This window comes from Gavialis gangeticus, unplaced genomic scaffold (genome assembly GCF_001723915.1).
Source record: "Gavialis gangeticus isolate Ggan-Ray unplaced genomic scaffold, GavGan_comp1, whole genome shotgun sequence".
Taxonomy (NCBI): domain Eukaryota; kingdom Metazoa; phylum Chordata; order Crocodylia; family Gavialidae; genus Gavialis; species Gavialis gangeticus.
Window position 1 is genome coordinate 5,309,874 of NW_017729013.1, and position 24,778 is coordinate 5,334,651.

General features: G+C 50.1%; 1 protein-coding gene across 2 annotated transcripts in view; it reads right to left on the minus strand.

Moving 5' to 3' along the window:
• The window catches only part of CLIP2 (CAP-Gly domain containing linker protein 2), a 150,195-nt gene that overhangs the window by 69,088 nt on the left and 56,329 nt on the right, over positions 1-24,778 (minus strand). For both annotated transcript variants that reach the window (XM_019511410.1, XM_019511411.1), the window contains exon 3: positions 13,543-14,081. In XM_019511410.1, coding sequence (XP_019366955.1) covers positions 13,543-14,081 — 539 coding nt within the window. The remainder of the gene's footprint in view (positions 1-13,542; positions 14,082-24,778) is intronic.

The window sequence follows — 24,778 nt, forward strand, 5'->3', positions numbered from 1 at the left end:
CCAAAGCATTTTTTTTTTTTTTTTTTTTTTTTTTTTTTTTTTTTTTTTTTTTTTTTAAGGAAGAGCCAGCTGGCAGGTTGCACCAGCCCATGAAGTGGTCGGTCTCATCAAAATGTAGGCATCTGTTGCCATCAGCCATTCAGATGAACTCTCTGCTGGGTCACCTTGGAACAAAAGGAAATGGGATGCCCAGGAAAACTGAAAGGGGAGGCTCTGTAAGGAGGAAGGGATTGTGGCCCAGTGAAAAAGGCACGAGAGGACTCCCGAGATCTTTTCACAGAAGCTCTGCTCCGTTTCTTCCTTGACTTGTTCTGCAACCAGTCCCTATAGCTCGCACTGCCTCAATTTCCATTTCTGTACATCTGCTTTTTATAAAGTGCTCCAAGATCTGCGAGCCATGGACAGCTAAGCCTATCAAGGCTTTAGCATCACTCATGCAGTCACTATGACTAGGCTGAAGTCCAGAGAACAGCTACTGTTTTGATATAGCCATCTCATTAGGGGAACTGATACCAAGGGAGAGCATACACCTAGTAGCTAGAGTGAGGTGACCATGGCTTGAGGGAATGGACTACATCAGTGGCAACCATGTCACAAATTAGTTTTATCCCCCACCCCGAGTGCCACTTCAATCCCCTTCCCCTGCCTGATCGGTTGCATTCATAAAGCCAATGAAGTCAAGAGCGTCATATTTGCATGCTAGCACTAGGATGCTCCCTGTCCTGTCTGCTGCTCTGCTTTCTGCTCCCTGCCCTATCTGCCAGCATGCTGCCTTTTCTGGCCCTGGTCTGCCACATGCTACACACTGGCTACCTGTGCCACTTGTGACACACAGGGCACAGGTTGGCTACTCCTGAACTAGAGGACCTCTGAAGGTCTCCTTCAGCCCCGTTTTCTATGACGCAGTTCTACCGAAATCATAGGAGGCCAAGATCTGGACAATCCACTCACAAGCTTTGGCTCCCATCTCAAAAGTCTGCAGGTACTCCCATCTCCCCAACATCTGCATATTGCCGCACTTCGGGATTCAGAGTTACTCCACTGAGCAAATGAAAGGTGCTGGACAGCTAGCGCAAGATGTGAACCATGCAAAATGACATGACTTTGAAATGTTGAGAAGTTTTTAAAAAAAAAGCTACTTTTGTTCAGTGTGCATCCTCCTGGATTTTCAGCTTCAGAGAAAAATATTCAGCATCTTAACCCATCCCAACTCAGGAAGGACATTGTTAGACTGAATTAAAATGGCCTCTGAGCCACACACAGCTGAACTGTGGCCAAGTCTGACTCCCAATCAAAGACCCGAAACTTCCCTTTACCTCTGCTTACAGGTCATTTATTAAACAATAGCTTCCTTACCCTGACCCCTCTCCAATTGTAAGGCTTTCCAATAATTTCAAAGTGAGGCCAGAGGAAGAGGTTAATCTTGCAGTTCAGCTGGACGGAGCACAGAGCAAAGGGAAATATGAAAGCTAATAAAAAACCTAGATACCCAGTCCTCCCAACCCTTTGTGTCACTGACATTATATTCTCTCTCAAAAGGACAAAAAAAGCGGATTCAAACTAGCGCCCCACAGCTGAAGGACCATGATCTTAACCCTTCCAGACACCATCCTGCCATCCTCATTAAAGCTTCTAATGCATCCTTTAAACAATTTAGGCAGACTAGGCCGAGATAATATCTCAACCCGACATCTACAAAAGAACAAGCCTTGCCTTTTACCAGTCTTCTCTCTGGCTCTTCTTCTATTTTCCCTCCTTCTTATCAGTTCTATACTTACATATTTTTTCCCTTCACCCCACGCGCATAAACCTCCCCCCTCCAGTGCCACCCTCTAAGGCGCCAGTGTCATCGTCGACAAAAGAGACTGCACCTGACACCGCAACCTGGGACAGCAATGCTCGTCATCACCTGCCACGTGCGACTTGCTCAGTATGGTGGCCAGTAGGCCATTGCAGGTTGGGGACAAGCAAGGCAGAGTATTTAGCAGCCTGCTGTCAAGGTTCAATGTGTGCTACCCCATGCAGAGAGTTATGGGACAGTAATAGGTGGTTAAAAAAAATTCACAACAGTTGGGGGCATCTGAAAGTAAGACACTCATCTGACTGGGGTTCTTAGTAGACTATAGCTGACCACCCAAAGCCAGAGAGAGGCAAAGGCCCAAAGGATGCACTAGACCAGAAATTCAAGGAAGAGAAATTCAGGGGCATTTTATCCCCTGAAACTGTGGGTGGTTTTTCTGAACACAGCAAGCCTCTTCAGAGTCAGCTCTTCCCATCCCAGCTGAGGGTGTACAAGTACAAGCACTTTTTTGTAGCTGATGCACAAGGCTCCTCTCTCTCAGGCAGCAACGAGAAAATAATCCTTCAGGATCCAGTGGGAGAGGAAATCCTAGAATTACGGCTTCTCCTCATGCGGCTGTTTCTTAGAAAGGCCTCCCACATTCATAACACAGCTCTCTCCACCTTAGGCCCCTTGCAACCCCTCCTTCGTGGCAGGGCACGAGGAGAACACTAGTGTTTGCCAGCCCGCAGGCTGACAGGCTGGTTAGGAAACTGATGGTGCACGAGCGCACCGAGCTGCCCAAGGGTTAACGTGGCAGGAGGGTTGGTATGGGATGTTGCTCCTTTTACTTCCATTACAGCAAAGGTTAGCACTTGCTTCTCCGACCAGTGTTAGCATTGCATTCGGCACCATGGGGCACAAAGGAGGCAGGACGCAACAGATGAAAGGAGGGGATGTTCTCCTGCCTTTCTTATCCAAGATTCAGTGACTAAGCCTAACCCAATAACACCCCCATGGTGTACAGGGCTCTCTGCCCCAGGGAACTACCCATCTAGTCATTCATAGGCAGTGATTTCCTATAACTCCTGTAAGGACTAGGAGATGCCTTACTTGCAGGCTGCTGAACAAGCAGGCTTCAGACCAGTAGACCTGCTGTGACTTAGGCCTCGTCTACACTGGAGAGGCCAAGTGCACAGGTGGATGGAAAAAAATTATTGGGGGGGGTACACAGGAGGGGGGTGCTGAGCACACGCTTGCATGCATGCATGTGTGCTCCCCTCACCCAGCAGGTAAGTCTGTGGGGGATGCGGGGGCCCCCGCAGTAAGGGAGGGAGCAGGGCACAGGCAGGGGCAGGGACAAACTGGTCCCCAGCTGGGCTGGATGGTAGGACAGTCAGAGGTCGGGTGGTTCATCCAGGGGCTCATGGGGACTCCTGCCACTGTGTGCACCCCGGCAGAGGCCCAGGGGGCACATGCCCCCACAAGCTGCATAGGGCAGAGGCAGCTGCTCCTGTGCGCTACACTTTGCCCCCTGCTGCAGCTGACCCAGGAGCAGCGTGACACCATATGCCTGCTGCTGCTGGGCTGCGCTGCACCCCCTGCCCGCCCCGTGGCAGGATGCACATGGCACCGCACAGCTCCTAAGCCAGCAGCAACCCCATTCACCCCAGCCCATGCTCCTACCCCTGCCTGTGCCTGTGTCCCGCTCCCTCTTTCACTGTGGGGGCCTTGATCTGCCCCCCACACACCTTCCCTTTCACAGAATCAACTGGTATTTGCTTTCCGTGCTGGGCAGCCAGTGATCCACACGTGGGGCTGTGATCCTGGCTGCATGCACACCCCGCTCCACCCTTGCTGCAGCCACCGAGAGCCCACAGCCGGGGTGCCTTGAGGCCCCGCGTTTGGAGGAGCTGAGCCCCATTAGCCCCAGCCTTCCTCTGCCTATGGCCAAGTGTCTGTAAATGTCCCATCAGAGTAGAAAATGCCCCTGTGCCCATGCATGCAGTTGACTTTGGCAGTTGTCTGCCAGGCAACAAAATTAGTGGAGTGTCTCCGGTAGCTTAGGGGGATAAGCCAGGATACGATTAACTTTCAGATGCTTGTTATGCCTTCGCAAGCACAAGAGCATGGCACAACCGCTATGCAGTCCGTTCCGATTGCAATTCAACCCGGGCTGCTCTCCACGCTGACAGCGCCCTCCCTTGGTGACCCTCTCTGGCTCAGCTGAGAGCCCCAGCTCCTGCCAGCTCTCCTGGTACTGGAGGGTGAGGATTTTCCATGGGGACAGGGGGGGATATAAAAAGGGGCACCCTCCAGCAGCCAATACAAGCAGAGGGCCACTGGCATAAAGTAAAGCCAGCTCATCTGGAATGAGATAGGCCACTTTGTTGGAAACCCAAGGGCACAACAATCCAGATCAAGCTAATTGTTTTCTTTAAACCATAAGGGGATGGGAAAAGTGTGTAATGGAAGAGGAAAGTTGTTTGTAATGAAGAGTGTGGACAGAAGGGCTGTGCTAGGAAAGAGGGAGAGAGCAGAGTTTCCTTGACACCCATCCCTGAGCTTGACTGCCCCTGAAATTCCCTCTGGGACCATCCCATCTCACTTAACTCGTTCTAGCCCTGAGAAGGGTTTCTTACCCATACACACTGTGCTTAGAGCTAAGTGGACCCACCTCCTAGCACAACTAAATTATCAGTCCCACCAAGTCCTATTGCAAGGCTTTCAACGCCCGAGGCCAGGGTGACTCTGCAGAAGGAGTCCACGTTCCTACAGAGTCTGCCACATGGCTACACTCACCAGCCAAGACACAGGGATGGTTGCTTTCCCCATGGACTGATCTGAAAGCAGGTGATGAAATATTAATCGTGTCTCCTCTGGAAGCACCATTTCCTTTGGCAGAAACAAAGAACAAGAGTGTCCTCCAGTCAGGGGCTGGTACAAGTGGATCTTGGCCCACCCCTTCTGCTAAGGAGCCCTGTACCGCAGCGCACCTCTCTTGGAAGCCAATAGCCATGAAACACATGCCCGATATATTAAAAATGGGAACGGCAGCATTTGTCATTGAGCAATACCTACTTCCACCACCCTGCACCTGGACTCCAGCGGTCTGAGGCACTGCTCAAGGCCAGCACATGGCAGCAGGGTGAGTGGGAGCCTCACAGATGAATGGAAGAGGCTCAAGGGCTACAGCTCTCCTCATTTTAAAGCTTTTAATGGAAATTATTTTCAACTCGGGTAGTAAAAGGCACTTTCTAGTTTCAGGCTGCCAGATACAATTGATATTAAAAAAAATCTCAAAATTGTGATTAGTGTATTCATGAGAAGCTTCTGTTATTTGCCAGGAGCTAGCGGTTGCACTATACAGCAGACAATAAGAAACACTTTGCAATGCACATCAGAGAAGAATCTGATTAAAATCCCTCTCAAAGGAGTCAGCCCAGGGTCAATTTTCACCAGGCAGATACCCAGCTCAGCTAATTCTCGTGCTCATTTAGATGAGCTGCAATCTTCCATCTTTGTGGTCCTAGGGCTGTTTCTGTTACCTAAAGTTTTTCACCTCCAACAAGTTCTAAATCCCAGATTTTTTATATCAGGCTAACCAAGGCAAAGCCCCATAATACTAGGTGAGATCAGTTGTTTATCCAGTTATTTTCACAGTCATCCTCCATCAGGGGCTTCTCTGGGCAGCCCTTACTCTTACGTTTTGTCAGTCTTTAAGACCTCATTCCCAATTAGGATTCAGGATGAAAACTCAAGGTAAGAACCCCTCTCCAGAGTGCACTCCTTTTGCTTTGCTTGGTTCATTTTGTTTTAATACACCGACAGACGGCATGAACCCTTACATGACCCACCACTGAAAAACGTGGAACGTAATCAGATGTCAGGAAAGTAACACACAGTTTAGTCCCAATTGCTTCCCTCAGATTGGGGGGGGGATGAAGAATTAATCTCTGCAAAGGGATGTGCAGCAGAGATTGGCTTCACAAACACAAAGAGAGTCAATTCTTTTCTTTCAAAACCTTATCGTGAAATCTTGAATGATCGTCTGTCACACGGCGTACACAGGGCACCCAGTTCTCCGCCACAGTGCATGGGTTTCAGCATAACACCACTGAAGTGCAGTGGAGAATCAGACTTTTTTTTGTAAGCCCAACAATTCACAATGCTTTATTCACACAGATTCAACTAAGGTTTCGGGACAGCGCAGGCCAATACGTAACCTCTCATATATCCTATACTAAATAGCATTCTAATATGAACTACCATTAGTCAGCACCACATCTATACACAGCAACATTTCTGTTGGGCCAGTGACAAAAAATCCAGTTCCAAAGATGCCTGACCTGTACAACTCTGCAGCACTTCTGCCTACTACCCTATCACCCAGGGGACAGTGATAAGTATTAGGAGACAAAACAGGCCTGTTAGAGAAGAAGCCTACGGTGGCACAGGCAGTCCTCAGACTTGCAACACAACTGGGTCCTGAAAACTGCGTCTTTAGTTGAAACGTTGCAACTCGGAACCATTTCTCTCAATGTTATAAATGGGGGTTTGGTTTCTGAATCAAAGCAATACCCTGTTTTCACCAAAAATACCCCAGAATTTTGTACTCGATCGATTATGGTCATCACCATAGCCACATTCATGTATTTATGTTGTAAATAGCAATCATATTGATTTGGAAGGGCTTCTTTCAGGCGACTCTGCTGAACTTTTTGAAGGGCTCTTGGCTGGAGTCGTCTTAGGAGTCTCGGCTGCAGGTTCTTCTGGAGTCTTGTCTGCTTTCTTAAAGAAAAAGTGCCCAAGGAAGTTTGGACAGATGCTCTCCAGGGAGATGGGCGACACAGCGAACTTGTTCGCTGGCGTGGCATCGCATCGGATCAAGCGTCGATCCGATCAAGTCGAAACTGGCACCCGAAAGTTGAAACGGTGTCAATTTATAAATGTTGTAAGTGCGAAACGTTGCAACTCGAAATGTTGCAAGCCGAGGACCCCCTGCATTTCAGAATGAAGTATCCAGTGATCACAAAGAATAGCTCTCAGACAAATGCGGAACAGGAGAGAAAATACTGGGAGACAAGATTCAAGGAGATGGGAGGTGTGGTCCTCTGGTGAGGGAGCTGGTTTGTGACCCGAGAGACTGAAGCTCAAGCCCAAGTTCATCCAGAACAGAGGAAAGTAACTTTGTCTCCCTGCATCTCTGGGAACTTCCCATACACAACATGGGGACAAAAGTATTTCCCAGCCTCGCAGAAATGTTGGATGCTTAAAAAGAGAGTGGTAATAGAGGCTACAGTCAGATTCGTATCCAAGGTAAACAGAAACAGAGTAGATGGAAAGCAGGGCAATGACAGTGAAACTACTTTAGAGTCTTGGACAACACTTTCCTGACTGTGACAACATGGGATGGATATAAAGGCAGTGAACATAATGCCTAGGCTGGGAAGGCTTCTTGGGTTGCAAGGAGTTGCCATCCAAAGTATGGCACCAACAGTACCAACTATATCTTAATAAACCTTCACTCCCATTTGTAATGACAATTCATTTGTAGCAATCACAGGGTAATGAGAGCATTTCACATTCCTAGCTATTTTTAAGGCATTTTGTGACTCAGTCTCCTCCAGCTCTTCATATCCATCTTCCCACCTGCATCAGCGTTAATTTTTTCTCTTGGCTGAAGATAGGAGAGCCAACACATCACAGGAAGCCAATTCTTTGCTGGTGATGATGACCAACAAGAAATGGTGTGCAGATCCTGATCTGGGAGGATCCAACCTAACAAAAAAAAAGTGAGCATTCATTGCTCAGCAATAATTTGCAAGGCTGCAGAGGAAGAGTTCTGCAATATTAGGCTCATATCTATCATACAACTTTTGCATCTATGGGAAATGCTCAGTTTGAGTTGGAAAGAGCCAAAGGCAAATATTATCCCATTTCTCTAGTGGAAAACTTCATGCAAACCCTTTACCCAAACTACTGAAGAGCGTCAGAATGGGTTTCTGAAGAGAAGGACAGGTTTATATAAAACTGGTGAACAGCAGAAACAAGACAGGGCAGACTGCTGCTGAAATTAAAGAAAACTGCCAGAGGGAGAACAAACGAACTCTGGAGCATTAGGCTTTCCAGGAGTCGGGGGCTGATCCTACAAGCCCAGCGGGGAACCTTGCAGCCCTCCCTTTGGGCTCTGTCGACAACGGCAGAGTAAGAACTGGACGTGCTCCTCAACCTCAGAAGCCTGTGGTGTAATCCCACATCTATTCCTGGATGAGGAGTCCCACAGATCTTCCAGAGCAGTACATAACCTGGGCAACAAAGGCTAAGAAAGGGTGCCGCACTTCTGAATGCCTGATGCAGGGCGCTCGCGACCCACCCAGAATTGCTATTCTCTATCCTATTCATTTTTTCCATTTCACTGCAACCCCTCCCCAAATATCTGCAATTCTGCAGTTTCTGCTCTTGCAGATATACCTGCCGGAGCAACACACATTAGTGGCGGCACAACCACATCATCCGCTGACTGCTATCCTCAGTCTTGCTCTCTCTTCCCTCCTATTTTATTTCCTCTCTACTACTGCAAGTGATTCAGGGACCATCTCCATCTAAGCGCTGCGTGTGGGGACAGCAGGCAGCACAGTGGGGAACTCAAGCTTGACCCCTGCTCGTAGGAGCTACTGCAATACAAAATACAAGTAATAATTGCAACACGTTCACTCTACAGCTTGCGCTTTCTAGAACAGCTTCATTTACATCCACTCTCCAAAATTACTGAGCCATCTCCTCATACAGAACGGGGGCTTTGTTGTATGGTGCATATATATATATATCATGCATACATGTCATGGTGCATATATACACAGAAGCCTCAACTTGATGAGGTCTTCCCGGGAGCTACGCACTGGGGTAGACAGCAAGACCATGCCCTTGGGAGCTTGCAGCCAGGAGAGCACAAGCAGCAGGATTTGGATGGAAAGGAGAAGAGCAGGATAACATCAATAAAAGACTGCACCACGTACCATGGTCCCAGTAAGGGCCGAGGAGGAACCCAAGGAAGGATGCGAGGCTGGGATTTCTTTTCACTAACTTGTACTATTGGCTGGCCTAAACTTTATGCCCAAAGTCCCCTCCCTAGTGTTTTCCTTTCACAACAGCAACTATTAGTTTTAAGGGGCAAGAAGGGAGAATCAAAACGGACAGAACGCCTGAAGGCAATATTTCCCCTGTGGGGCTAATCTCTAGGTGGTTTATCTTCGACCCAACAGCCTCATTGGCCACGTCCAGATGAGCGCACACGTGCCTGTTTTGATGTCTCAAAGCCGTTTGAGATGTCACAAGAGGCACATTGGGAACGAAAAAATGTTCCCCACACTGCGTATTTGCAGCGCGGACTCTAAATTTGATACCAGCAAATCCCAGTATCAAAAAAAGAAAACCACGCTGAAAAAAGCAGTGCAGGGCACACTCCTTGACGCGTGCCCTGAGACAGCTGGAGGCTGGGGCCTCCGAAGAGACACGCTAGCACCCATCTCTGCCTGCCGCGTGCCCCTGCTGCTCCAGCACACTGGGGCAACTAGGAGTGGGGCAAGGCTACAGCAGTGGATCAACGTAGGTAAGCAGGGATATTGGGGGGAAATGTGGGTGTGGGGGAAAACTGTGTTGGGGTGGGTCCCTTGTTGCCCCCTTCTCCCTCCCCCACCCCGCATGATGCACAGCACCCCCTGCAGCAGCAGCAGCCGCCAATCAGGGCACTCGCGGCCAGCTCCTGGCAGAGACCCCCAGCAGCTGCACGTGGTGCATGGTACCGGCCTAGCCTGCTGATGTGCAGGACCAGGCTGGCTCTTGCTGTCACCCAGGATCCCAGCGCCACATATAAGAGCCTTGAGCCGGGCCAGGTCCTGCCTCCACGGTGCCAGCCCGGCTCAACGGCACGCGGGACACATGGAGCCAGGACATGGGCTGGCATCCTGTGCCACGTGCAACCGCCGGGGGTCTCTGCCAGGAGCTGGCCCCGAACGCCTCTACAGCCCCTGTTGCTGTGGTGGGGGGAGACACTGTGCACCATGCAGAGGATCAACCCCTCCCACATAGTCCCCCCCAAAGCCCCCTACCCACATACCCACCCCAGTTCAGGGCTTCCCAGGAACAGCATGGGGGTCGCTGGGGCCTGGGCACAAGTGCAAGGAGCAGACCAGCAAGGGCTGGCACTGCTCACAGCCAGAAAGGAGCCAGTGGGATAGCTGCAGCTGGACTCATGCCCTGGTGCTGGGATGGAGCTAGTGGCGGCAGGCAGGGGCTGCAGGTCAGGAGCAAAGGGCACTGGCATATCAGTCCCCACGTGGTCCCCGTCTGGGTCTGGCTGGCATGCAGCCATGGGGCCGCAGGTTCAAGCGGGCAACAAAATATGACGGGGGGATGCTGTCGCAGGTGGCAGCAGCTCCCACTGCCAGGCTGCTGTAGTGGATAGAGGGTGCAGTGGTCACTCTAGGTTAGGGCAAGCTGCTCTAGCATCCAGCTGGCACAAGGGGCTAGTGTCCCCAGACACCAACTGACCAAGCCTCAGAGGCTCCCTTAGCTGCTGGCCAGGGCAGCTTTTTATACTGCTGGGCCAGCACAGGTGCTGGCCCCAGCCTCTAGCTCCCCCTGGCTGAAGATCCGGGAGGAGGTAGACAGGATCAGTTTGCCCCAAGCGGCACAATTTGCCCCACACCAAAGTGTACGTTCAGGCACGTGTGGCGAGACAAATCCCCAGCACAAATTTGTGCTGCTGCAAGTGCACGTGCCTGCATGCATGGACACACCCACTGCGTCTATTTAAGAGAGACGACTTCCCTGCCATTGGATATGACCCTCCCCTGCCAGAGAAACAGAAAAAGAGATGCTGTGCCATTCATTCAGAATGGGATAGGCTGGGGAAGAAAAGCAGACCAGCGTGGCATGAATTAAGGAGAGAAAGTCAACTGCAAGGCTGAGTTGCCTGAGCTGCTGTTCAGTTTCTGCCATACTGCTAACAGTTTCTTGCAAGGTTTAAATTTACACTGATCATCTTTCTATGGCTGGGACCACAGCAGCAGCGGCAGCAGCTCAAGGGGCAGAATTTGAACAAGCCTTAATAAACTTAGCATAGGGAATCTTTTTTTCCTCCCCAAAAAGATTACGTGTTCCTAAATTGTCCTAGAATATATTGTAAATCATTCATTTCAAAGGGCAAGCCAGCAAGGTTTTGGTACCTGAGCCTGCTGGCAGTTTCAAAAGCATACCATGACAACCCCTTAACCATCTGGGCATATTACATTTGAAAATCTGCAGGGTAGATTCTCTATTGTATCCAGTGTATATGAGAGAGAATGGGCAGTGCCTTTCATCTGAGTGCATTAAGTGCCTCAAATGTGGTCTCAGAGGGTCAAGCACTACTCTGAGCTCTCTGCTGGGGATAGCCTTCAACCTTGGGGGATCCCCAGAAGGCCTTGTGTTGATGGACCCTTTGCTGTTCTTTCAACATCTTTCAGGGGAGTATGGACAGCTGTCACAAGGTAGGGCACCCCAGGCTGTGCCAAGACTGTGAATGAGACGGGGAAAGGTAAAGACATGAAAGGTACCATGACATGCTACATGCACACGTGCTCCCCCTCAACTGAACAAAGCTTCGGAGCCTGCTCTCAACCCAGCCACACCACTAGCTTCAACCAGTAGGGACCAAAGGGGTAAACCCCGTCACAAGCTCTCACACACGTTAGCATCAGAGCAATTGCTGTATTAGTTCCACCGCAGCAGACAGAGCTTTCTTCAGTATGATGCCCCCAAGCACTGAGCACCATGTTCCAGGGAAATGCCATTTCTAATCTCTCCAAAAGTTAAACCTCTAAACATATTTAATTTAAAGTTCCTGCTGATCATCAGGTACAGGCAACAAGAATATGCCCAACAGCAAACCCTGCTTATTCTCCTCCAACACAGCCAGGCAAAGGCATGTCCTTCAGGAAGTCTTTCTATGGAGGATAACCATTAAGCACTTGAAGACAATGGGAGTTGAGCATATGCTGCACGTCCTAAATAGGCATGGATTTAAGCAGGTGTTTCATGGCGCTGACAGACGTGCAACTCCCTGGTCTAACTCCTGGCGCTTTCTGTGAAGCATCATAAGATAGACCAACCCTCCCAACCCAACAGACATTCATTGTTGGATCGGAAGGGTGGAGAATCGAGCTCCACTTTGGAGCCAATCCAGCAAAAGGGGCTATGTGTCTGCCGTCTCTTCCTCCTAGTCCCATCCCCACCTCTCCCAGCTCAGGTGCTGTCTCAGGATGGGAGGAGCTAAGGCAGGGAAGGGAGGTCCATTCTGGGGTTAGCCCACCCTGCGCTGGAGCAGGGGTGGGACTGGAGTCCCCCACTTCAGGGGGGCTCCAATCTACCCACCCACCATCCAGTGCAGGGTGGGCAAAACCCCAGACAGGGCTCCCTCCCCTTCCTTCCTCCCCCTCCCATCCTGAAGACAGCACCAGGGATGGGGCTGAGCTGCCTCAGCCCGTCCCTGCTCCTGGCCTGCTCTAACAGATGTTAACGAAGGCGCTCCACTTTGGAGCGCAATCAGGCACTTCAAGTGCTCTGCAGCCATGCACTTCTGTCAGCGCGCGGCTGTAGAGCGCTTGCAGCGGCTGATTGTGTAACAAAACGTCACTTCTGTCAGCACACTCAGGGCTCTTCCGAACTGAGGTTTTAGGACAGTCCATTAACTTGGCTGAGCTCCTTGTAAATCCAGCGCAAGATTATTCCAACCTTGGTGTCTTTTCCTCTTGCTTGAAAAAATTTACGGACAGCTGCTCAGGGAAGTTAAACAGGGCCAAGTGACTTAGCTGAGCGATGGCTTTGCCAGAGTCAGAGCAGCGGCCGCAACAAAAAGCTTGGGCTGAGCTACACTCACATAAAACACCTGCTTGTCATTCTGAATGACAAAGAAATTAAGAAATGCAGTGACAGCTGGTAGATAACTCACTCACAGCAAGGAGAGCCATGTTTACCTACTAAATCAGTCACACTGAAAGGCACACGCAGAAACTAGGCATCTTCAGACTAGAAATCATCGCTGGCTGACAGGATGTCTATATACAGTCACTGCTATATCACCAAGCCCTTCCATGCAACCCAAAATGCTCTAGACCAGCTCACTCAAGAGGAGAACTGAAAGGGTTGGCTGCTAGCAAGTCCTATGGTACTGATGAGGAAGGGCTACGCTTTCCCAGTGGAAACATCACTATAGTAGCCAGGTACCAAAGGATGGGAAGGCTAGCTGTGACTAGCCTTAAAACAGCAAGTAGACTGCTCTGTACTTTGGTGGACTAATCACTTGGGAGCCTGCCACCTTTGCCTATTAAGGTCACCTTTGCCTTGGTGGTCACGCTGCTACAAGGGGATAGTCTCGGAAGACATTGTGCTCCATCATATGATTCTTCCCGACATTCAGCATCTCAGTAAATGGTACCCCCCACACCACGGAAGCAAGCAAGCCCTCTCTCGAGGGATCAAATCATGCTACAAATTCAAATGCACCATAATTGCAACTTACTTAGGAATCCAGTAGATTTCATTGTATGAGTCCCCTGGTAAAGCAAAGTATTTATGGCTAGGATGTCAGTGGGTTAGCCTCGGATAGCAAACCATCATGTTTAACCCAAATAAACCTCGAGACACCGGATTTGCAATTTTAGACATAAAGAACAAAAGGAACAAGACCCCTGATCCCTCCCATTCGAGACTGGACTCACCAGGACACGATCTCCAAGCCGCAAATCCTTCTCCCCTTTCTTCACTGACCCGCTGTCTGAAAGGTTAGATCCAGACTCGTTTCCAGTCTTCATGGTGCTATTCAGGACGCTCTCCCTCAGAGGAATGACGCGAGTAGAAAGGGGTGGGGTGGCCGTCCCCGAATGCAGTGACAAGTTCTGAGTTGTGAGGGACTCCACAGAATGGGCATCGCTCCCCGATCCCTCTGCCACAGGCTGGCGGGTGAGCTTGGAGGGTCGTGTAAAAATCCCCTGCAGCGGCTGGCACTCGAAGTAACGTACCCCACCAACAGAGCCATCGTTTTTACCCACCGGATCATCCAGAACGACCCCTGCCCACTGGCCGGGAGCAAATTGCGTCTCCCCGAGGTACTGGATCACACCTGGCTTCACTCCATTCACCCAGACACGTTCACCCACCACAAAGTCTCCCAAGAAGTCATCGCCAACCTCAGCGACCTTTGGGCCCGACTTCTCAGCGCTGCCAGTAGAGGCGGGACCTTGCTTGTGCAGAGGTGAGCCTGCGAATCAAAGGAAAGCAGAATTAGTGTGATGAAAAGCCGGAGGGAACCAAGTTACTAGAAAAGTTGATTAATAATTAAGATCCAGGTTATACTGGACGCAGAGGAGGACTTAAATGGCAAAGGTTACTTACACATTCTCCAACCCATACTCACTGTTTCCACATACGTATTAAAAACCTACCTGTGCCTTTTCTCCATCTGCAGGAAGACAGCCAAAAATACCCACGTGCTAGCTTCCCAGACATGCTGGAAGGATGGCAGGGTAGCTAGGAAAGGAAGCATTTGCAGTCTAAGCATTGTGTGGTGGCAGGCAGGAGGAGCTGCGTTGAAGGCGTAAAGATCTTGATGCTACAGGTATCTTATTTGGCACCGCTCCTCAAAGAGAAAATGATCTTCCTCAGAAATGTGGAACTAAAATTTTTGCTGATGGGGGTTACGAGACTGCTCCGTGTATGGATATAGGCAAATAGTTGCTTGGTAAGATGCTAATGCTAGCAGAAGATTTCCTGGCTTTTGCAGGGCCAATGCTGCTGGCTGCTATACACTGCGCACGGCTTCTGCTGTGCAGTTCTTTCCATTAGCTTTTAAAAGGTGCGGCCAACACCCAGCAGCAAGGAGAACATTTGGATGACTATTAATAAAAGTTAATAAACTTGGTCCTAGAATGAACAGGTGCAAATCCAATGACTTTGAGCAGGGCTGCAACTCATTAAACCAGAACCAACTGAAATACAGAAGAAGAAGTTGTTTCAACTGAGTCAGTCAAGTAAAAGCCCAACTTCCTGCCCCGTTTCCCTTTTCTGAGAGATGTAGAAGATGGCCCTAAAGGTTTGTTCCTCCCAGGAATTTTCTCCTCAGTATATATCAGACTTGACTGAAGGCTGCAGCACTAAGGCTGGCAGATACCTAACTGAGTGGCAATTAAAGAATTTTTTTTGCAAAAGTATCCTGTTGGTCTAATAAAAGATATCATCTCTACTACGAGGCTCGATTGCCATTTCCTCTAGGCCAATACGGCTACAACCTGGATACCTAACTGCGCGGTTGGAATTCAAGTGAGAATAAAGTGGGATCAATCGTAGCACTCGGGTGAGAGTATGAGGGAGGTAAGAGTCAGGCAATCCCCATTACCAGCCTTGGGTTTTCAGCCTAGATCCAAGAGAGGAAAAATAAGGAGCATTTGAACTTTGTTAGAGACTTTGTTGTAAAGAGAAGGTAAGGAAGAGGCCTAGAAGTCATGGGAGGAGTTTGGAGAATAAAAATGTATGGAAATGTAAAATCAAGTGCCTTTTCCCATTAGCTCGGCTCCATAAAGTTGAGATTTCAGACTGTGTTTTCCAGTGTATGGGGTCTACCACTGGCACATATGATGTATGCATAAATGTGGTAGAGATGGCTCAAAGCATCTTGGAGGAAAGAGAAAAATCAGCCCGAATCTTCAGCCAAAAACTCAAAACAAAGCATTTGGGATCATAAGCCCCATATCAGCAAGAATTCAGTTTGGGCTGACATTCAGGGATTCACACATGCTACAAAAGGGCAAGTGTCCCGTTTCAAAAATGTTCAATTAGCTCAAAAATATGCATCTGTCACACTCTCCAAGAAGCCTCAGTGTTGCAGCTGCCTCTGCTTGCGGGAGCTGGCCGAGCTGTAACTGCCAGCGTGGAAACGGCACAAGATTTTCATGGTACCGCCAGCCCAGCAAGGAGCAGGATTCACCAGAAATAGCTCCACCAACCAGTTCCCATCAAGTCTCCAGCCCAGTTTTGCAAATCCTCCAGCAGCAACCAATGCTACTTGCCCGTGCTGCCCTCACCCTGCTGAGCAAGGCATGCAAATGAACAGAGGCTCATTACCTCTGTGACAGATAAAGGTATTATTTCCCATTGTGCAAATCTAAAGCACAGAGGACGAAAGTCACCCTGTCCTACATGGGTGGAGCTCCCTGTGGAGTCAAAGGGAACTATTGTCTACATACAGGAGGTCTGAATTTAGCCCACTGATACTAAATGACCGCCCTCACGTCCCATAGCGAGACAAGATTAGAACCCACAAGTGCTTTATATCCAGTCTTACGCCTTGTCCACTGGACCAGAATAGGAGAAGGGGCCTGACCAGTTACAGCAAGGAATCATACTTCTGAGCCCTTATCTAAAGTGACCGGCAAGGCTCGTTCAGACTCACCCACCCCTAATACTCAAGCTCCACCGTTCCCCTCCAGGTCTTTTACAAGCAATGAACAGGACAGGCCAGGTCTGAACACCTGCAAAGTCCACACAAAGAACAAAAAAGCCCCCAAACCATGGTAGATGCAGCTGTGCCAGAGGTCGCACCGAGAAGTAGAAAGTCAGTGGTGCTCTGCTCGAGTTCACACTACGAAGAGCTTAATGTTTCTGCTGCAACACCCAGCAAAGGACAGTGGCGTTTAAGCCAGCATCCAGCTTCAGGAGTCAACAGATCCAACACACAGAGCTCAGGCCTCAGAGCTATTGTGCAAGCAGACTGCCGATTCAGGCAGACAGCAAAGGCATGATCTAAAATCAGGAGGTTAAAAATTTAGGATGCAGTCTGAAACTCAGTGCAGAAACCCTATCAGTACAACAAAGAATAGTGAACGCTACTGGCCAGACAGTGATATCCTACCTCAAGCTGAATTGCTCTACACAACCAGAATTGGTATCATACAATTGGGCTCAATCTTTTGCACAAAGTTTTTAAAAGGTCAGGTCCTACTCTTTAAGAACCAAGGGAGCAAGGTCAGTAACAATGAGCATGATGCCCCACAGGAGCATAGTCTGGTTCCTTAAAGAAATAAATTCACTAGAGTTACTGGGTTGCTTTCTACTCTGGTTTTCAGACCTGCGCTGCAATCTGCTGATCCCCAAAGCAATTTCTCTTTAAAAAAGTTTTAAGGAAATACCTTAATGGACTTTTAGTAGAAAGGCATCCCTCCCTACCTACTAAAAGATTAAAGGATTAAGTAGATTATGTCAACAAATTCAATTCTATATATTTTTTTTAATTGCAGTTTCTGGCTTGTTTTATTACACATTTCAAAGACAAAAAGCAGGGGGCTGCATGGAAGGTGAAGGGCAATTAACTTTTTATATCCTATCAAATATTTACCTGCAAGGTTGGAAAATAAGTCACAGCAGCCCTGTGTTTGTGCCTGAGGAGCGTCAAATAGACCTCCTCACAAATAGAAAATCCATCCAACCGCTCTAGTCGCACAGCTCAGCTGCAAGAGAGCTGTAAGAGAGCAGCGTAAGCAGCGATGACAACATGCGTTTGACAAAGAAAGCTTCTCGGTTTGATTTGCCCAAGATGCTTTCAATAAAACGTATCAATGTGTATTTAAACGTCTCTCTAACACATTCACTTGACAGAAAGCAATACTAAGGTGTAAATTAGAAGCAACATTTTTATATGCTGGTTTTAGAGGCCCAGATTCAGCAAAGTGCTCAAACCCATGGATATCTATGGTAAGTGGGCCTAGAAGAGACATACCTGGTACCCCACGCAAAAGTCATCACCAGGGATCCGGGTTTTCCCTGATATAAAATTGCAAGTTCTCTGCTAAAAAAAAAATAAAACCACAAATTCTTTAATAAAACCCCCAAAATCTGTTATTAAAATTAAAGGCTCCCCACAGGCCCCCTGGCCCTGCTCGTGCCTCTCACTCTACCCTACAGCCTTGTTGGTGCCCCTAGACCCCCCACCTACAGCCCCTGCTCCCCCAAACCTGCCAGAGAGGGCCCCCAGCTGCCAGGGCTATGGACCCAGGTCCACAGCCCTCTGCCCCTGCTCCTCCCTGCTGTGGGCTTGGGGGGGGGGGGGGAACCCTGGCTCCCTGCCACTGCACGCACTCCTGGGGGACAGGGGGGGACCTGCGTCTTCCAGGGAGGCAGGCGCAGCTGTGGGATCAGGCTCCCGCCTGGCTTTCCCCCATGCCCCTGCTCCCAGGGCCTCTGCAGCCCAACGGGTACGACCCCACTGGCAGGGCACAGCGGGGTCATGACGGGATCTCCTCACTGCTGCAAGCTCCATGCTGCCCTGGCAATGCATCCCCTGCACGTGCTGCTGCTTTGAGGGGCACAACCCCATGCTGCTGCTCTCACTGCAGCTGCGCGCACAGGAAGCACATCACCAGGGCAGAGGGGAGCTTGCAGCAGTGAGCAGCTTCGCCGCGCAACCCCGCCGTGCTGGTGAAAGACATGGAGTGCCCGCCTGGCCGGCAGCACATGGACCCAGAGCAGCGTGATATCGGCCCGGGCGGGCTCCACACTTCCCTGTGCAGATTCCCCGAAAGGCCGATAGTACGCCACTCCCAGTCCATGCACCACTGGGCAGGCAGCACTCCATGTCTTTCCCCAACACCTCCTCACTCTATCAGCCCCAGCCAGCTTCTGACAGGAATAGCTGCCTGCCCGGTGGCACGTGGACTGGGAGGCAGCACGCTATCGGCTCTACAAGGAAGCCCAGCCAGGCGGGCACTCAATGTGGGGCTTCTCCCAACACTTCCCTGCTCCCTTAGCCCGTAGCCACACACCTATGCCCTGCCCCCCATCTGCCCTGCTGGCTCTTTCCCCAGCCCTGGCAGTCACCCATACCCACACCTGCTACCCCAGCTCTGACAGTGCCTCCCAGCCATGACCTGCAACCCCCCCAGCCCTGCCAGAGGAGGCCCCCAACCCCCTGCAGGCCCCACTTACTGCACAGGCTCCAGCAATGAACAGTGAGCCTGATGCCCTCCTTGGGTGACAAGCCTCAGGCCCATCCTTTCCCCCTCTCCTTCTGGCCAGGGTTGGGGGTTTCCTGCCCTTTTTGCAATCAGCTCTTGCAGGCTAGAGCTCTGCCCACCTGTAGAGCTCTTTGCAAAAGCGGGAAATCTACAGGTCTCTGCTAAAAGGGAAAATCCATTTTTTCTCTGATAAAGCCGGGAAATCCATGGTTTTCTCTGTTTTTCAATGGTAAACCAGGATCCCTGGTCATCACTCTGCCCAACCCAGCCCTTGCATAGGTGCCTGAGATCCAGCACTCTCACCTCTTTCTTATAGGACCTGAATGCTGCTTGCATTGAAGCTTCCCAGCATTATAGAAGAACCCATTTTCCTCAAAACAATCATCTACCCTGGAGATATTTTTAAAACTCCTGGCGGTCTGGTGTAGTGCCTGAAGACTGGAAGGTGGCCAACGTGGTGCTAATTTTCAAGAAAGGGAGGAAAGTGGATCTGGCTAACTATAGGCCTATCAGCTTGACTGCTATCCCAGGGAAGATCTTAGAAAAAAGTTTATTAAGAAGAGGCCATCCTTAATGGACTGGCCGACACCAACATCCTGAGGGATAGCCAGCACAGGTTTCTTGCGGGTAGGTCTTGCTTGACCAATCTCATTTCCTTCTATGACCAGGTGACCTATCACCTGGACAAGGGGGAAGAGATTGATGTCGTATATCTTGACTTCAAAAAAGCCTTCGATCTGGTATCCCATGATCACCTCTTGGCAAAACTGGCCAATTGTGGCCTTGAGTCCACCACGATCCGCTGGCTGGAAAACTGGCCCCGTGGTCAGACCCAGAGGGTAGTAATAGATGGTAGTCATCATGGTGTCCTGTGACCAGTGGGGTCCCCCAAGGCTCTGTCCTTGGACCCATATTGTTCAACATCTTCATTAAATGATGTGGACATTGGAGTCAGAAGCAGACTGGCCAAGTTTGCCGATGACACCAAACTTTCGGGCAAAGCATCCACACCTGAAGACAGGCGGGTGATCCAGGCTGACCTGGACAGGCTCAGCAAATGGGCAGATGAGAACCTGATGGTGTTTAACACTGAAAAATGCAAGGTTCTCCACCTTGGAAAGAAAAACCTGCAGCATCCTTATAGGCTCAGCAGTCCTACGCTGGCTAGTACTACGGAAGAAAGAGACTTGGGGGTCATCATTGACCACAAGATGAACGTGAGCCTGCAATGCGATGCTGCAGCTACTAAAGCGACCAAAATGCTGGCTTGCATCCATAGATGCTTCTCAGGCAAATCCCGGGATGTCATTCTCCCCTTGTATGTGGCCTTGGTGAGGCCGCAGCTGGAGTACTGCGTCCAGTTTTGGGCTCCACAATTCAAAAAGGATGTGGAGAAGCTTGAGAGAGTCCAGCAAAGAGCCACACGCATGATCAGAGGTCAGGAAAACAGACCTTACGACAACAGGCTGAAAGCCATGGGACTCTTTAGCCTGGAAAAGCGCAGGCTCAGGGGTGATCTGATGGCCACCTATATGTTTACCAGGGGTGACCACCAGGATCTGGGGGAACGTTTGTTCACCAGAGTGCCCCAAGGGATGACGAGGTCAAACGGTCGTAAACTACTGCAAAACCATTTCAGGCTGGACATAAGGAAGAATTTCTTTACTGTCTGAGCCCCCAAGGTCTAGAACAGCCTGCCATCGGAGGTGGTTCAAGCACCTGCTCTTGAAGGTGTTCAATGTAAATTGGATGCTTGTCTTGCTGGGATCTTATGACCCCAGCTGACTTCCTGCCCTTTGGGCGGGGGGCTGGACTCAATCATCTTCCAAGGTCCCTTCCAGCCCTAATGTCTATGAAATCTATGAAAATGACTTGACACACACCTGGGCCCTAACATCTGTGAATCTCTTGGAGGTGGCCATTGTCACTCCCATTTTACAGAGGAGACACTGAAGTCTTGGCAGGCACAGAGATTTACCCAAAGCCTGCCACAACATCAATAAAAGAGCTGGAAACAGAACCGGGCGTTCCCACCTTGCACTACGACAGCACCCTTGAAGCATCAGCTTGTCTGGTGAAGATAAAAAGATGACTGGAATATTTGCTGGAGTCAACATCGAAGTGTATGGCACACTGGAGTCCACCAGCAGACAGAGAAGCTTAGCAGGACTTTATTGAGGTTCAGTCCAACTGTAGATCCCGGCTAAGTAGAATTGTGGTTGCAGAACTACAGTAATTACAATCATCGCGGTAACTGAATCTAATTACCAGCATCTAAATGCAGTAAGTTATCAGGGGAGTCTGAAAGGGAACACAGTCCTGAACAGAGTTAGGCAGAGCAATCTCCAGTCAGGACCATTATTATTATTCATTAGGGCTGGGCGAATAGCTCAATAAAACCGCTCCCTGATTTACATCCTGCTTTAAGATTCACCTGCTCCATTATGTCCACACAGGGGGGAAGCTCAAGGCATTACATCATCTTCATTACTTATATGCAAGAAAATTACTGAACCATCAAGCTCTGCGCAAGCCAGAAGAGAGAAACCATGAGCACGTGCTGCCTTAAAGATTGTCCTTTCTTGTCTCCTTCCTGTGATTTTTCAACCTCAGTCACCTCCAGTTTGAGGTACAAACTGTGTTGACTTACGCTTTCTGGAAGATGCCTAGCAGGCTTTTGAACTTTGCCAGATATTAACAGAAGAGCCAAACATTCCCAATAGCTGAATCAGACCCAAACTCTCCAATTTCACGGACTTAGCTGTGAATTATCAGTGTCCCCTAGAACTGCTGCCTGCTGCGGCAGGGTTGGGTAAATCAAAATCCAGAACTGCCCACTACCTAGTCGCTAGGGCTGTGCGAGGCTTTGGACAGAGCTTTGGATCCAGAGAAGCTTCAGATGCTTCAGCGTCCAAAGCAGCACGTCCGGGTCGAAGCGCCGGCCTCGTTCGGCTTCCCGAAGCGGTTCGGAGCTCCCAAGAGCCTCGGAGTTGCCTTGGAGAGCCGGCCATAGGGTATAATGGGGAAACAATAAAGTATCTGTAACTTTGTTTTTTGTCCGATTCGGATGAAATTTTCAGGGGTGGTAGATGCTGCAGAGAGTATGAATCCTGCCAAGATTCAAGAAGATCAGTACAGGGGTTTGAAGGGAACTGCACCCCAAATTCTTGAAAGCAAAACTCCTGTCACATCTAGGCATTACAGCACGGGGCAGTAAAATCTGCAGGGCTGGTACCTCTTGCTGAGGCCACACTACCTGCCAAGTTTCAAGATCAGTGCAGGGGTTTGGGGGCAACTGCACCTCAAGCTGCGGATGAGCAAAACTCATGCCATGGGTGACCCTGCGTGTGTTCAGGCGCAGCGGGGTAAAAGCTGCAAGCCTGCTAGCCCCTGCTGCGGCCACAACTCCTGCCAGCTGTCAAGGAGATCGGTGCAGGGCTTCTGGGGTCCTGCACCCCTAACTGCTGACAGACAAAACTCATGTCATGGGTGCTGGTGGGACTGACTGTGTCCATCTTGGGGCGTGGGAGACAACGGCAGGCCTGGCTGCCAAGGTACTGTGTTACCAGTTACCAATCAATCATGATTCACTCGGGGACCAGCTCAATACACAGGACCTAGCTAATGTAGCCAGTTAATTACCATCGATTAGCACCTACAAAACCAGGCTAAGGAAAGGAAACAATCAATACAGACATTCAACTGCCCCAAGATAGACACAGTCCGTCCCACCAGCACCCATAGCACGAGTTTTGTCCATCAGCAGCTAGGGATGCAGGGCCCCAGGACCCCCCTGCACCGATCTCCTCGACAGCTGGCAGGCATCATGGCTGCAGCAGGGGCTACCATCCCTGCAGCTGTCACCCCGCTGCACCTGAACACACGCAGAGTCACCCATGTCACAAGTTTTGCTTGTCTGCAGCTTGAGGGGCAGTTCCCCACAAACCCCTGCATCGATCTTCTTGAAACTTGGCAGGCATCGTGGCCTCAGCAAGAGCTGCAGTTTTGACCCCCTTGTGTTGTAACACATAGACATGACAGGAGTTTTGCTTTCAAGAATTTGGGGTGCAGTTCCTCCCAAACCCCTGCACTGATCTTCTTGAAACTTGGAGGCTTTGTACTCTCCACAGAGTCTACCGTCCCTGAAAATTTCATCCAAATCAGACAAAAACCAACAAATTTATAGATATTTTATTGTTTCCCCATTATGCCCTATGGCCGGATCTCAGAGGCAGCTCCGAAGCTTTGGAGACGCTTTGGCCGGATTGAGGCGGAAACCCAGTCCGGATGGCTGCCATGCGAAGCGACTGGATCCGAAGCCAGATCAGTTTGCTGCCGACTCGCACAGGCCTACTAGTCACCAATCCTTTGGAGCAAAGTGCAAGAAACAATTCAAAACAGACAAAGCAGAAGGACCTGCCTTCAAGAAAACTTTCTTCCTCACTCCCAAGGGTTACAAGGTGGCATATGCCCAAAGTCTGCGGGTCTGCAGCCATTCCTGGTCTGCTTTTGGATAGTCTTGTTCTATTGGACCCTTCTCCATAGAGGTCTGGGAGTCCATCTCCAGACTAGAGGTGAGCGGATGGGACCAGCAGTCTGGGAAAAATGGCTGGGACAGTTAACATCACCCCCATTCTCTGAGGGTGGGCAGGCATGTGTGAACCGGAGATGGATTAATGCACCCACTGGTGTTCCACGTTGTCTGTAATAAAACCCAGAGTCATGGATCTAATAGCTGCCACTCCTGCTTTCTGACCCCATGCCATGACTTGTAGCATCTTTGAAATACTCCATCCAATGCTGGGGGGCTCCCATCTGCCTGCTGTCATCTATCTGCATTCCTCCAAGGCTGCAGGACCTCATTCTCCAGCTGTTCACGGCACACTTGGTACCAGGTGAGTGGAGAAACAAACGGATAAAATCCAGGGCCAACAGAGGTAGAGACAAGACAGCTCTCTCCCTCATGACATAAAGCAAAGCAATTGGGATCCATCACCTAATATGAATGCAAGCAAACCAATCGGCCAGGCTCTGGCATGGCTTTTCTCTCAGGATTCAGAGCTTCTGGGCAGGGGTGTCAAGCTCATCTGACCCTGTGGGCCATGACTGGCCCAGGATTGGGCCATGGACTGGATTGGGCCCATAAACCCCACTCCTCCCCCCACCCTGGGTCCAGTGCCTGTGGCCCCCACTCTGGCTGGTCCGGGACTGTGCTGCACATAGTGTCCATGCAGCCAGATGAGTGGCAATGTGGTGCACAGGCCAGCCAGTCCAGCTTGGATCCTGTACTGGCTGGAGTGGGAGCTGTACAAGATGCTGTCCCAGACCCGGTGCTGGATCTGGTATGGGGGGCAGGGCCAGCACCAGGGACCAGATGACAAGGCTCCTCAGGCTGGATCTGGCCCCTGGGCTGCATCTTTTGACAGCTGTTTTAGGGCGCCCTCTTCTCCTAATTGCTTGGCTTGATGCTTCCTCACTTCACTAGTCCATCAGGCAAAATGTGTGTCCCGTGATGTCCCGTATGCCATATATACTTGTCTTAGCTGCCAGCATTTTAAGGGCCTGAAGTGTTCCACGGACACAGGGATTGAAAAGGTTAAAGGTTTTATGTTACTAGGGTCTGAGCCCAAACACATGGCTCCCATTAAATGCTAATTGGAGACATGTGGCTAAAATCCCTGGAATGGCATAGACCGTTGCATGCAAGAGACAGCCTCTTCCTGGTCTTGGGGACTCCAGTTGGGAACAATGGCGAGGCAGAGATTTCTGAACTTACAGGAGCAAGGAACTTTCCCAAGAGCTGCAACTCAGTTGCTCTGGCACCCTGGGGTGCCTTGACAGCCTTCCAAGGGTGTTGTAGGGTGCCATGCAATATTAGCACTCAGTCAGCCTTATGGGTGGGTGGACTCCCAGGGTCCCCCCCCCCCACCCCCACACACACACACACACACAC